This window comes from Sciurus vulgaris (genome assembly GCF_902686455.1).
Source record: "Sciurus vulgaris genome assembly, chromosome: 6".
NCBI classification, from domain to species: domain Eukaryota; kingdom Metazoa; phylum Chordata; class Mammalia; order Rodentia; family Sciuridae; genus Sciurus; species Sciurus vulgaris.
Window position 1 is genome coordinate 160,734,589 of NC_136466.1, and position 15,491 is coordinate 160,750,079.

The window sequence follows — 15,491 nt, forward strand, 5'->3', positions numbered from 1 at the left end:
GAGTAAAGAAGACACTGAAGGTAAGGAGAGCCATATTTATCACTGTCAGAGAGGAAGTACAAACATTAAAAGGGACTAAAATTCACCCTGTGGAGTGGAACTGGAATTGGAAACATGAACAAAGAGTTTTTATTAAAGACAAACAGGTACAGAAAGAGATCTCAGTCTATATGCATTTGTGTAATTGTGCAGAAGAATGTGAATACGTATGCTTGTGTGTATGCACATCTCCTTCCTAGCTCACTCACTCAGAGGGTTCTAGATGCAATGACCACTCTGCAAAATGAGCCAGGGGTCTCTGGAGAAATGCTTGATCTCAAGGCCGGGGCAAAAAGTACAAGATGATTACTGAACTACTTTCTCTGCCAGAAAGTTTAAAAGTGCTAAAAAATAAAACAAATAAAAAATTATGGAGCTGGTTACAAAAGATAAAGAAGTTAGCCTGAAGGGATTCCCATCAGTCGAATTTCAGACAAATTGGGCATCAAACTAAATAATAATAGCAAAGGATTTAATTCACTGCTTAAAATAGAAATTCATGATGCCACACTTATATACATAAATAAGCAGAAGGAAAAGTTCTTCTTATGGTAGAAAACCCACTAAATATAGAAAAAATGGTGAAGTCAAAAAAACAGTCACCATTGGCAACCATCACAGCAATAAGTGATTTGGTCAAGGATCACTGACAGAAGCTACAACTATGAAAGAAGAAAGAGGAGAGGATTCCACATAGTCTCAGACTACCTCCCTGCAAAACGCTAAGGACAAAGGTACAAATACAGCAGAGAGGCCTGTTGGTCACTACCTAAACCAAGTGATGAAAGTAAGGATCACCACTGTGGGACAGCTGACATTGGGCTTCCTGATGTGATGCTCTGGGAATGACTTCTGCCAAAAATGCACGGCCTGAATCTAGGCCACAGGAGTCATCCCTCCTTCACCCAAGGACGGCCTTCAAAATAATCTCCCTGCAACCTCCGAAAATGCCAAGACAACAAGGGAAACAAGCTGAGGAAATATTCTAAATTAAAGGAAACCAAAGAGAAATGACAACCAAATGCAATGTGGTCCTGCATAGGATCCTAGACCGACATTTTCTTAATTGCTAAAAAGGGCATCTCTGGGACAGTTGGTAAAATTCTATTAAAGTCAGTAGACTCAGATGATTATATTGTATTAAAAATAATATCCCGATCTTGATCATTATGTAAAGGTATGTCCTTACTCTTAGAAATGCATAACGAACCATTCAGAGGTAAGGGGTATCATCACATTTGCAACTTATTCTCAAATGGTTCAGAAACGAAATAAAAAGTAAATTATGTATCTATAACCATAGAAAGAGTCACACACACAAAGAGATAAAGCAATCATGATAAAATAATAACAAGTAGGAAATGTGAATCTGCTCTTGATTCTATGAATGTGTTGTGGCTTCTCAAAATAAAGTTCCCTCCCCTTCCAAAAAAAAACTTTAAATGTAATCAACAATGAAGACATGAACCAACTCAACAGCCAAAAATAATACAGTGAAGTCACAATTAAACTAAGCTGATATGGATCTGAACTTTGCACCAGCTCTGTTAGTTTAAAATAAAAGATATACTACAACACTGGGTCAAAAGCAACCCAGTTTCACACTAAACGGCAGTCCAAAACTAGTCTCTTAATTTTAGAAATTTTCAAAAACTAATAATTAAACCAAAAGTGAAAAAAATTTGAAACTTTTAGAAACTCCTACAGCAAACCAGGAGGAAGTGAAACATGAATTTTTAGAGCACACTATACCTTCTGATTTATGTATGGTCTATCTTCTATTAAAACTCCAAGGTAAATGTGAGTTACACATGGAAAGACTCATGTAAAAACAGGACATTATTTCCAGTCTAAAAATGATGCTGAGAAACAAAGGCTTAGGAATTTCATAGACACATAATCCAAACCAAGATCCCATAAGACTCATGCTATCTACTGATTATGAGGGAGATCAGAGAAAGTATGACTGATGCAAAGGCATCCCACAAACAGAAAACCTAGAACAGGTGCCTAGGAGTTGTCTCACTAGAAAGAGGATAGTGGGAAACAACACTCCTCCCCACCACTACAATGTAACATCATCTACTTGCCCCACTTTGATGAATAACAGCAAAGAAATGAGTGACTGCAACAAAATAACTATATATAGAGAAGCCAGGATTTGCCCCGCCCACTTTACTAAACTGCCCTGAAAAAGCAGCTTGGCAGCTTCCTGGCCTTCTTACTGTCCTGTTTCTTTCCTAAGTTGGAAAGAAAGTCCTGGTATTCTTTGTAATGTGTCAAACAGCAATAGGCTAAGAAATGTCCCTCTCCGGTCCTTCCCATACTCACACCCAACATCAACGGCCAGAGAGATTTCCCACCCAACACTTGGACTCACTCCAGACAGCCAAGGAAACAGAGGAACAACACTTCAACCGTGGTTTTAACCCAGACTGAGACAGGTATGTGTTAGTAAAACTGAACATGGCCAACACACCTCACTTGAAAAGCTGGGGTTGCCAGAATTATTTGTGTAAAAGTAACATCAGTTTTAATTAGGTGAGAAGAGGAAAGACAGAAACTAAAGCACAGATCCCAACCCAACATGAGAGAAATACTTGCTATATCCTTGAATCTTTTACCCAATTTTTATTTGGTATGAGACTAGAGTATTATAGCTTTGGTTCTCAACACACAAGGATATGCATACATACTCAATTTATTCAACTTTAAAGATCTTTGAGAGACAATCCAGGGCTCTGTGGGAAGCTGTATAGAGTGAAGGTCATCTCCCACCCCCACCACCTCATCAGGGAGGAAAAGGACATGAGGGGGCTTTGTGATCCAGCAGCCCTATGTTTAATTCCAGCTGTGGCCTTCAGGAGAAGAACAATTTAGGGCAGGTCATTACCCTCAGAAGAAGCTGACAAGACTTATCCATAACACAGAAATAGCATCCACCTGCTGAAGGGTGAAGGGGAGGCTGGAGTCCATAGGAGAAGTATATACAACTCCCTACACATAACCCAGTAAGTCACCGGCACTTAAATCAGCTGTGGCAGTGGTAGAAATAAAAAGGAAAGATTTTACCAGATTTTCTTGGAGGATAAGATTGGCAGTAATCATTTTTTAAAACATTTTTGATATTTTAAATATCATCCTATGATACTGCAAGCATACTGTTGCTTTCTGCATGTCCTTATTTTAAGGTAACACAAAGGTGTCTCTTCAACCCCAATGACTGGACCAGCCCTCTCACTCTGCTCCCTGGGCTGCTGAAGGTAGCAAGATCAAGCATAGAGAGGGAGCATCCCACTAATGGACTGCAGTTTTTGTTTTTGTTTTTGTATTTGTATTTTAAAGGCCATGGGCCACAGATCCACACTGCAGGTGGTCACAGGTAATCTACAGGGATTCCACCTCAACCCTGCACAGGGTTCAAAGTCAAAGATTTCCAGCTCTGTTCATGGGACAGGTTCCGTTTTCCCAAAAAGATAAACCCAAATGCAAACTCAGCAACCAAAGAGTATAAATATTCTAACAATGCCACCAAGATATGAAAGAAACATCTAACAATGAATCCTGCAAATTTTGCAATTAAACACTGGGGAAGAAATATTTACATATACTAGGTATAGTTACATGTACCAAGGAACAAAGTGCTGGCAGTAGGCAACTCCACAGTGAAGCCTCTCCTGTTGGTGACCTATCAGGATGCACTGACCTGAAATGGCAAAGCAAGAAAATGAATGGCCTGGAAACAATCAAATTAGCACCAGTTCTCCAGGCTCCTGGTCCACAATCCATTAGGACAAGTGCAACATAATTTAGATGGAGGTGAAATGACTCTAAAGTGAAAGCGTGAACTATGTCCTGTCTGTGCAATCTTTTCTTTTTTTTTTTAACTAGTTAAATATGTCCTGCTTATGCAATCTTTTTTTTTTAACTAGTTCTTTGCATGCTAGCTATCGTCATTGTGGTATTGAAAAGGTGTAGCGAACACAGGAAAGAATTTGCCATAATCATAAATCTAAATTTTGTAAAAAACTACCCACAAACAAAATCTGTTTAGCATTAGATTAATGAGAAATTTATTTCGGGTTTCTGAATATTAAAATATTAGGCAACTTGGGCTGGGGTTGTAGCTCAGTGGTGGATCGCTTGCCTCACATGCATGAAGCACTAGGTCTGATCCTCAACACCACACAAAAGTAAATATGTACAATAAAAGGAACTGTGTTCATCTACAACTAAATATATTTTTTAAAAATTAGGCAACTTAAACTTTAGAGACTATGTGAGTGAGATGACTAATGGAAACATTTATAACATTCTGATCAAAGCACTATTTCCCAATACTTGTGAGGTAGCATCAGAATAAACAATAATTATACTTTTGGCCCTTATTATTTAAAAGTTAAATTAATAAGTTAGACAAAAATAAAGTCTTGATTTATTCCTTCAGATTCGAGCACATCTGTCATGAAGAACAAGATAAAATTAAAAAGTACAAGTTAGAAAACATAAAACTTTCAGAATCCAAATTACTCAAGAGAGTAGTTCTCCAAGCACAGTAGCAATTAAGGCAGCAAGAACCACTGGATCATGAGGATGAGAATGAATCAGTGAGAGAAGAGGAAGATGAACAAAATGAACAAACAACTGAAATCAACTACACACACACTGCTTTGACCAACATCTTAAAGACATTCATATGCAAAATTTTCAAATCACAATTAAAACATTTTGCCATAAAGCATCCATGGCATTTGCATGTCACTTGATATATACCAGAAAACATGAGTTATTTTAAAATAGGTTTCAAATATTATTGAAATAAAATAGATTTCAAATATTAGTCTCTGATACATTCATTCCTTCTTGGATTGAAGCCCCTACTTCACTGAGTTCCAAAGTGGGATGTTGTATGTTTTTTCCAAGATAGGTACACACCACGAAAAACCAAACACTAACAAACCCTATCTAAAAATAGTGGAGGACCATATTTTTAAATGTGAATTGTGCTTTTTGCAAGTTCAAGATTAACTTTTCATTTTTATGGCTTAAAGTCTTAAATAGGAGGACCAGCATTTTGTCAATCCACTCATTAACCACCAACACTGTGAAATAGGTGACTACAAAGTCAACTATATACCAGAAGGCCCATGAACAGAGGGCAATGATCTCACATATTACTAATGAAGGAACCCCACCCCTCCCCCCGGAATAAAACACATTCCTAGAAAGTCCTTCTTTAATGCCAGGAATACTCAGGTACTTCAGTCCATACTGCATGTGTTACTCGTGTTACTTGAGATTTTCAATATGAACAGCAGCAAAAATCATCAGAGTAAGAATATTTGAAGCAGCAGAATGATGATTGTCCCTATCTAAAGATTGTTCATTTGTGCTGTAAGTAGTGGATCTGACTTACATGCCAGGTGGATCCCCAGTGACACTCTCATGGAACGCCAGGAAAGCATCTTTATCTTTCCATACCCACCTTTAAAGTCTCTCTGGATTATCCCAGCAGTCACAGAAACCTTAGTCCTACATAGGGCCATGTGAGTAATATCTTTCAAATCAACAGAAATATCTTTCCAAAATAATTCAATTTTGTTCAAGTTTACTTAGAGAAATTACTTATACTGGCTTTGGTTTTTGTTGGTAACTCACTGTTTTTATTTACATTTCTTTGATTGCTAGTGAGGCTGAATATTCATTTGTTGGTCATTTGTCCTGTGAATTGTATGTCTATATTCCTTTTGCTTCTTATTTGAGTAAGCCTTTTATTAATTGTTATGTGTGTGGATATATATATACATGGATATCTTAAATTTGTAATAAACGTTTCTCCCAGTTGTTAGCCTCTTTTAATGTTATCTTCTTAAATAATAAACTGGCTGTGGATGTGTGTGTTTGTGTGCGCAGTTCTATAACTTTAACACATGGAACCCAGTACAACCAGCACACAACAGCTCCACCATCCCCCCCGCAGCCCCTCCTATTGCACCTTTGCAACCACTCTCCCACCCGACTCCTGGCAATCAACCACCAATCTGTTCTGTTACTACAGCTCTTTTTGTGAATGTCACACGTAAACGGAATCATACTTTCGGGACTCCTTCTCTCACTCAGCATTAACTGAACGGATGCATTACAGCTCATCTATTCACAGCTATATTGTTTTACTGTTAATAACACACAGCAAAGGGCCCCCAGCCCTTCCCAGCAGCAGAGCAGTAATGGAACAGCATACCACATACCTCTTTCCTGGAACTGAGGGAAAAGGAGGGTCATACAGCTGCCAGGACAAATCCGCCACCACTTATGGAAACCCCTCCTAAATGGACACCATATAGAATTCATCCCTGCCCGAACCAGGGCTAAAGGCTGCTAAGAAAATAAGCTTGATAAATTGTCATGGACACTGCTAACCCAGAGTAGCCCAGACCTGAAATCTAGGATTTATGTTGACTTCGTTTTCAGGAGACCTTTCAACATCTGTGTCACTGCTAAAAGATACACATTTATGACAAAACTCAAACAGGGTCATGCTTCCAAAACATCACACTTGCTCTACAGATGACTCTGCAGTCCTCCCCGCCAGGCAAGAGTACGCATGTGACTAATTAAAACAGTTATCTAAAACTCAGGTACACATCACCAAAAACAGGCCTGCCACCCCCACAGCACAGCTGCTGCTGCGCTAAATACACCGCTCATTACAAAGACATGCGGGAAAAGCCTCAGAAGCCACCTTCTCTCTGCAGCTCCGCTGCCCCCGCCTCCTGTGTGAAGTGGTCGGCTTTCTTTCTCATGATGGGCACCCTTTCCCTCAGGGCAGGTGGTTCATAATTTGAGTTTCAAGGGGCTTCTTTACATGGTAAGGCAACAGAAAAGAGGAGATTAAGGTAACAACAAAGTAAGCGAACCGTTTTCATTAGTGAAGGAGAAGTGAAAATAAGTATTTATGTACTCACTCACCATTAAATGTGACAGGAATGCCTGCACACAAGGATTAGTAACAAAAAAGCGGGGAGACCACGTTGGTGATTCTAGTCAGGGACCTCCACTTCGTCTTAATAAACCCGAACAAAGTGGGAGTGAAGTGGAGGTCTGGCAGGGGCGAGGCACCCTGTAAGTGAGAAGTCGAGGCCTGTTGTAGGGGTAGAGGGGTCGAAGACCGGGCCTCAGTCAAAGCAGGAACAGGGCGGGGAAGGAGCAGCACAGGAAAACCTCCCAGGGCCTTTCCCAGTCCCTTGTGCCGCTTTTCCCTCAGTTCAGAGGCAGGGGCACAGGCGCTCCCAAATGGCTCCAGCAGAATAACGAGGCGGTCAGAATTCCTAAGTGGAGGCTCAACCAGCAGAAGTCTCCCCATTCAAGCTCACTCCTTTCCTACTGCTCAGAGGATGAGCAGCTCCTCAGCAGAACTGAGAAATGCAAGGAAGAGCTCTGGCTGCACCATTCAAACCACTCAGCCTTGCCCTCACTGTGGGTCCATCCTAGCCACGCTTCCTTCAGCCCAAAGCGGGCTGAGAAGATGTAACAGACAGCATCTTATCCAGCAGGCGAATCACTCAAATCCCTCGTCAGCCCAGCCAAGTATACTGGAGTGAACACAGGGGAGAGGCAGAAATGCAAGAAGGGACAAGGGACATCAGAGCAGACTATGCTTTCTACCAGAACTCAGTGGGATTCTCATTCAAATTCACCTCTTCACTTTCTCTGTAGTAGCTATGACTTCCTGCCAGTGGCACTATTAAAAATTTGTCAAGACAATGCACATAAAGAAATAAAAACCTATTCATTATAGATTGAAGAGGAATGAAGGAGGTTAATTTGCTTTTTATAGGAAAATGTAGCTTATCCCTATCAACAAAAGTTACTAGGCACAAAGTGTGGCCATTGATTAAGAATTTGACTTTTCACTGAAATTCTGCCAAAGACAAGAAATAAAATTTTACTTTCTCAGTAAGAGTCAAGTAATTAAACAAAATAAATAGTAAACCTAGTTGATTTAGATCATAACAGCTTCCAACACACCTCTCACTTTCAGTCAGGAACAAATTCCCAATTTATCATTACAATTGAAGGTCTATCCCATCTACATATTTTTAACATACATTTAAAGAACTTATTTAAACCACATTTCACTTTGAACATCGCCCTTGGCTTCATTTAAGTCTGTTAATTATTTAAATGGTTAAAATGGCTTCATTTAAATCTTCACTTGAATCATGGGTGGCTAAATTGCAAATAAAAAATTACAACATCCCACATTGATAAGCCAGTTTACAAGGTCTCGAAGAAAAGCTTCTTTCAATGATTATTTCACTGCTCTTCTTTGATTTCTGGAAAGTAACTTATAGAATTATTTTTAGAAATCTTGCTTTCCTCTAAAACCGAGCCTGACTGTACCATCTAAAAACAAGAAGCCAACATTCACTATCAAATAACATTTTCTTTCAGCTCCCCTTTTCAAAATATTGAGGCATCAAGAACCTACTAGAATAATTATTCTAGTGCTTACAATGACCAAAACTGCTAGGCCTCTAATATCAACAGAAGTCACACAGCAAGTTTGAAGGCTGGCCACTTAAGTGGTGCTAAAAGTATAAATATGAAGAAAAGCTTCCCTAATACTCCAAAGGAAACCATCATACCAAAACATGGAAAAGTATATGTATGCTGCTCCCTCACAAAGTGACATACTTGTTTTTCTTGTGTTCTTTGGAAAGTGAGGGTCTCCAGTTAGGATCTGGAGAAAAAGATTTAATAAGAAAGGAACCCAGCACAATGGCTTCAGAATAACCACAAACCTTAATTCTCCACACATTTATTTAAGGCCAACCTAAAGCATGCCAGGCAGGTTAAAAATAATGCATTTATGTAAGCATCCCTGCACACACGCTCTAGCAAGGTTAAATAGGGAACTCTGAAAGAATGATTTATTGCCACAAGAACAAGGCCCCAAAATAGATTGGCAATAAAAGTGATTGGTCCCAGTGGGGTTGAGAACTAATGTAAGCAACGTCCTGGCCATGAGAGGCATCCGGGAAAGAGCACCAGATTCAAGGCTAGCTTCCTGGCCCTAACTCCACCTCTACCAAACTCCACTCACACAATGTCCTTAAGAGTGTGATTCCTCAACTCCAAAGTACCCCCCAAAAAAAGACTAGCTCATTTCCATGACATCTTTTGTTTGCTTTTTGCTTTTTTTTTTTTTTTTTTTTTTGCTTTTGCTTTGAAAAACTGCTTTAACTTATTAAGTGCTGAGCTCTGTGCAAAGAAGAAATATTAAGTTCAAATCCACTAACACTTGCAGAAAATTTCCACACACAATCACACATGAATTCAATCCACTCTAACACTAACTGGCCTGCCCACTGTGCGCCAGGTCTACAAATGAGTGGTCAGGATTGTCAAAATGAATATGGAGTTTCTGTACCAAGATCCGGAGTGGAGAATACAATGACAGCATACAGGCTGAGACCTTGAGTGAGGTGCATGCAGGGTGACTGAACGCAGAAAGGAAGGGCAACCGCTGCTTTGAAACCCAAAGAAAAATGGAGAACAATCCTAATTAGAATAAGTTACACTTCATGTGTGTTTAATATGTTGAAATACACTTTTTGTCATGTATATCTATAAAGAAAAAATAAATTTTAAAAAAAGAAAAATGGAGAACAATGTATGAGCGCTGGAGGCTCAAAGGGAACCACAAAGTTCACAGAGAAAGAGAAAAGTCCCCAAATGGCAATGCCCCTCTGAAAGTCTCTCCAGAGCAGGCATCTTGTCCCCAGCACCCAATTACAAATTTTGGCGGGTGGCAGCACCTCTGCTTGAACACTTCTTCTAATGGAGAAATCACACAGCAACTCTATTTTTGAACTGCTCTAATTATTTAAAAGTTCTATTACACTGAAGTCTCTCTCCTTCTGTCAAGCAACCATGGGTACCAGCTTTCAATCTGTGGCTACTAATACAAATTTAATGCAGGAGGAGCAAGGGGAAGGAAAGAAAAGACAGCCAAACACACACAGTGTCAAGGCTGAGAAAGGAAAGGTAACCAAGAGGAAGCCTTCGACTACATCACTTTGTCAAACTCAAGAACTGGCAGCTCAAAAACACCCAGGAAAAGAGGTTCACACCCTCATCTGTCCTCTCCATCAATGAAAACCTATTTTCTGTTTCTGAAAAAAAGATATTGTACAGATGGTCCTGGCTGCTTTCTTCTCCTCAGCATCCACACTCAATCAATCAAAACTACCCAGGAGGCCCCTGGCATGAACTGCTCTCCCAGATGAGGTCTACACCCAGGGCCCTCCTGCTTGTTCTGTCCTGACAGTTCAAACACCATGGCCACATATTCAGCCCTTCTCTACTCTCTACCAGACATCCCTGGCCTAGACCTTACAAGCCAAGATCTAGGGCAGGGATTCAAAGCTGCCCAAAGCAGGGTAAAGCTCTTTTAAAAAAGACATTCCAACAGACTAACTCTGGGATGGGTCTCTGAACCAATGTCTGCTAAAAATCTGACCTGGTTCCTGACAGTAAGTCAAGCTACTGAAAGGGAAGTTTGTCAAGTCATTTTAAGTCATTCTGGAGGGCAAAAGAAAGAAGCAAGCCAATGAGCAACATTACATGGTTCTGCTCCAAACTCAACTGGAATATGAACCCAGGTAGTCAGGGCAACACAGCCAGGAGCAGAGGATAGTGTGGAAAGAGCTACACTGAGAGGGTGCAGGCTTTTCTGAGGTCCAGTTCACCCTGATGTCTTCTGGGGCTCTTAGAAGCAAAAAAAGAGATTCCTCAGTTATGCATAATAAAGATGTAAGACAGTCTGATCTCCCAAGCACCGAAAATTCCATCTCCAGGGCAAAGAGCCTTTCTAAAAGAAAGGAGTTGAATTCTGCAGTATCTATTATTCTGTGACAGGTGGTAGAGAAAGAAGACAGGCTAGACTTTAGCTTCAGGGCATGAAGGGAACACGTCACAGCTCTGCTATTAAGAGGTAAGCCAGGGCTGCTCTACCAAGCTAGTCACACACAAAGGGGGGCGGGGGGGGGGGGGCAAAAGAAAAAAGGGGTGGGGGGAAGAGTTTCACTTGAAGAAGCTCATGTTTTCATGTTTTCCTAAAGCTTTGCTTTCTGCAGGGACCTCACAGAAGTGGGAGCACTGGGGAGTATATTAACCCCAAGTTGACACGACAGTAGGAATGTGTCATTCCCAGTCACAACCAATCCGTTAAAATGAATCAAAAATAACCCCGCCTGGCAAAGAAAAAGAAAAGGAGAGGAAGACAGTACTAAACCAGTATCTACCGGCACTACTGATCTCCGCCTCAGACCCAGGCCTCCGGCTGCAGTTGCTCCTAGTGACCAGGATTGTCGAAACGATCCCACCGAATCTTGGGAAGCTGATTTTGAAAGAGGCCACCGAGAAACTGAGCCGTCAGTCTCCCGCGCACGCCCCAGCGCAGGCCGCTCCTCAGGCGGGTGTGCGTGCCCACCGGTCCTCCACCCGGCCGCCACCAGCACCCTGCCACCAGCCCTCTGCCCGCGCCCCTCCGGCCCCGACCTGGTCCGCCCTCCTGGGCTTTCCAGCGCTGAGCCTGCATCCTCCCGGCCCCGCGCCTGGCCCGCTGGGGGTGGCGCTTCGGGCTGCGGGCCCCGAGGCGGCCGCCGCCGACGCCTCCGCGCGCAAGCAGACTGGACTGGGCTCCTGGGAGCCGGACGCGGGGACGCTGGCCTGTTATCTGGACCGGGGTGGGAGGAGGCGCAGCCACCGGGGTCCCGCGGACGCCCTGTCACGCCCCCTACGCCGCACACCCGCGCCCCTCCCGCCCGCGGTCGCAGCGCTCGCCTTCGCCACGGCCACCCCCTCGTCACCGGGGCGGACACTGAGCCACCTGGCACTGCCTCCACCGCCACACCGCCCACGCAGCACCCCGCGAGCTCCGGCCTTACGCCGCCCCCAGGGCAACCACGTTGGGTCCTGGGCAGCCCCAGAGACAATGGCTCACCCCGCCGCGCTTCTGGTCGGCCACACGGCTCCCCCTTTCCCTGGGCAGCGGGTTTCACAGCTGCCCCGTTTCACAGAAGTGTAGACCGAGGCCGGGGAGATGACAGCCGAGAGGACCATGCGGAGAAACCCGGCTGCTAACAGGGTCCAGGAGGGTCCAGGTAAAAATGGGCCAGAGACCCGCACAGAGAAGAGCCCGCTTTCCCGGGCACCGGAGTGGCCCCGGCCAGGTCCACTCGGCCTGCGGGATAGGGGCCTCCGCCCACGCCGTCCCTGTCGCCGCCTCCCCGGCCCTCTCGCGAAAGAGACAAAGAGCCGGCGCCCCAACCCGCGGAGCCCTGGCCGCTGGGGGCGGGAGGCCGGGGGATTTTTACCTTGAAACCATGGGCGGGCGCAGGGAAGGCGAGCTGACGGCGCCCGGGCCAAGCCGCCGCGCGCGGGGCGGCGCGGGCAGCGTGACACCGGCGTGGGTCGGGGATCCCGGTGCGAAGGTGCAGCGGCCCCGGCGAGAGCGCGCGGGGCCGGACCCGCGGGAGGGCGAGGGAGCGCCCGGCGCGCCGGGGTCGGCCGAGCGCGCAGGGCAGCGCCGCCGGGGCCGTCCGGCCACAGTTGCACTCACCGGATCGGAAGAAGGCCGCGATGTCGGCCAGGTCCTTGGCCGCCTCTTCGGCCCCCTCGCCAGCGCCGCCCCCGCAGCTCGAGCCCGCGGCGCTGGCCGCCGCGGCAGGGCCGGAGGACGCAGCGGGGGCGGCAGCGCCGCCGCTGCTGCCGCTCATGGCTGCGGCGGCGCCCGCGGCCGCGCCCGCCTCGGGCCCCGCGCCCCTAGCGCCGCGCGCCGCCCGCTCCGCCCGCTCCGCGCCTGGCCTGGCGGCGCCGAGCGCCCAGCTGCCCGCGCCCGGCGCGCGGACGCAGAGCCCCGGGGCGGCGGGCGGCGGCGGCGGCGGCTCGGCCCGAGGAGCGCGCCCACATAGACGAGGACTCCGCCCGGGAGCCGCGAGCCGGCCGCGGGGCGGGGGCGCGGAGCCACGGCCTCGGCGGCGCCGGCCGGAACGCGGGGAGCAACGCGCGCCGCGCCGGACACGCAGTCGCGAGGGCGGAGGCCCGTGGCCGGCAGGAGCTCCGGGATCACGGGCGCCGGCGGCAGCAGCGAGCCTCCATCTTGGTTCCAAATGGGGAAGGAAGGAGGGGGAGGGGGGAAATCACGGCCGAGGGAACCCGGGTGAAAGGAAAAGGGAGAGCAGCGAAAGGAGAGGAAGGAAAAAAAGAGGGGCTTCGGGAATTTCCGGCGAGCCTCGTCAGGGACCCGAGCGTGGGCTCGGCGGGTGGGCGGGGCCTAGAGGGAGGGCAGGGGCGGGGCCGCGCCGAGCTCCGGGACGCCCAGAGGGCCGGCGGGTGGCTGCGGGAGCGTTCGCTCTGCGAGGTCTCCGCCCGGGCGGCTCCAAACCCGAGCGAAGCCAAAACGCTCTGACCTAGCCAGGCAGACCTTCCCAGGCCGCGCATTACGCCCCCTGCCAGGGCTCCAGCTCCTGCACCGCGAATACCATCCTCAAGAGCTAGAGCCCTTTCATTCTTAGGTCGCCCGCGGGGACCGGTGACTCGAGCACAGGCAGGGCTGGTGTGTCCCTCGCCGGCGCAGCGCGGGCACTGGCACGTAGGTGGAGCTCCATAATAATTGTTGAATGATGAGCAGAGAGGTGGTGAAAACAGGTTATCTGCCCCAATCCCGGAGGCCACAGTCTCCTCATCTATAAAATGAGACTCTCGGGGCTGGGGTTGTGGCTCAGTGGTAGAGTGCTCGCCTAGCATGTGTGAGGCACTGGGTTCCATTCTCAGATCCACGTTAAAAATAAATAAACAAAACAAAGGCACTGTGTCCATCTACAACTAAAAAAAAAAATTTTTTTTTATTTAATGAGACTTCAGAGACTCTCCATCTCCCAAGCGTCCTCCGGTCTGACTCAGCTCCACTTCACTCAGTCTTCCAAAACGTATGGGGGAAAGAATGATGTCTGGGAGGCCAAAGGAAATGAGCCTTTTTGGAAGATCCATTTCAAGCAACATTTGCGGAATATTCAAGTTAAAAAACGCCCATGTTGTGACTGCAAGCAGAATTAAGTGGTAAGTGTCAAAGGTTAAATGCTGGACAAACACGGAAACAACTTTCATCAAATTGTATACTTCACATATATACTGGAAAATGGACAATTAAATGAATAGTGGATGGTGGCCACCAGGTCTTTTTAAAAATTTTTTTTAGTTGTAGATGGACACAGTATCTTCATTTTGTTTATTTATTCTTATGTGGTGCTGAGGGTGGAACCCAGTTCCTCACAAGTGCTAGGCAAGAGCTCTACCACTGAGCTACAATCCCTGCCCATCCACCAGGTTTTTACCTGTTGCAGGCAAACAGAGGGAGGCTAGAGCAGTCTGTGCAGTCCTGGATCAGAGCTGAAGTCATCAGTGTGAATTCTTGTTTGGCTTAGTAGAGCTACAGATGGATGTATAAAAAGGTCTATAGATATGTGTTTAAACACAGGGTAGTAACATGCATGTATTTCCTTGCTCTGCCAGCTGAGTGGTCCTGCAGAGTACAACCAATACACATAGCACCCAGATCTTTTTAGTACCATTCTCCAAAGAAAGGAACCAGGACTCCTTAGGGAAATAGCTGATTCTAGTCCAGGGACAGGAAATATTTAACATGAACATGGAGCATCCTGTTGTGTCAGAAGGTAAGGAAGTTCTCTCTCACTCCCACCTAAAATGTTGGGGATTTTTGTTTTGTTTTGTTTTAATTAACAACGAGGATGGGGGTATGTCACAGCAGCCAACCGAAAGAGCTCCCAGTGGCCAAAGCCATAAAATTTGAGCAAGAAAATAAATAATTCACTATTTGATTATAGCCAAAAGTATGAAATAAATACCTACTGATATAGATAAATTATTAAGTAAATAAATAGGGGAGAATAAATAAATATTCCATGCACAAGAATTCAAAATAATTTATATCTATCCTGTGCCCTGGATGAGATAAAATAGAACTCCCTATTCAGTGACTATGGGCTGCGCACAGGAACTTCCTTCCAAAGAGTACAAAATGAAAAGGAGGGGAAAGAGTAAGCTTATAAGGGAGAAAGGTGACCAACACTACCTTGGGCAGATAATTAAGGTGAACGTCAGAAGCAATGAGTCTTGTTGATAGCATGGACCCTTGATATGATGTGATAAAAATGGTGTTTTATTTCTGTGTCCTTCTTCCCAAAAGCTCATAACTCCTGTCTAATAATGAGAAAAACACAAGAGGAATCCCAATTGAAGGCCAGTCTACAACCTACCTGATCTGCACAACCCCAGACTATCAAAGTCATCAAAAAATAAGCCAAGTCTGAGAAACTGTCACAACCATGAGGTTCCTAAGAAAATAGAAGAACTAAATATTTTGT

The 15,491-nt window shown here is 45.5% G+C and overlaps 1 protein-coding gene across 1 annotated transcript in view; it reads right to left on the bottom strand.

The window, feature by feature from the left end:
- TRIO (trio Rho guanine nucleotide exchange factor) overlaps nucleotides 1-13,219 on the bottom strand; it is a 331,715-nt gene extending 318,496 nt beyond the window's left edge. Inside the window, 1 exon segment of the mRNA XM_079145182.1 lies at nucleotides 12,668-13,219. Within this exon segment, the coding sequence (XP_079001308.1) occupies nucleotides 12,668-12,824 (157 nt within the window). The 5' untranslated portion in view covers nucleotides 12,825-13,219.
- Nucleotides 13,220-15,491: the final 2,272 nt, after the last annotated feature.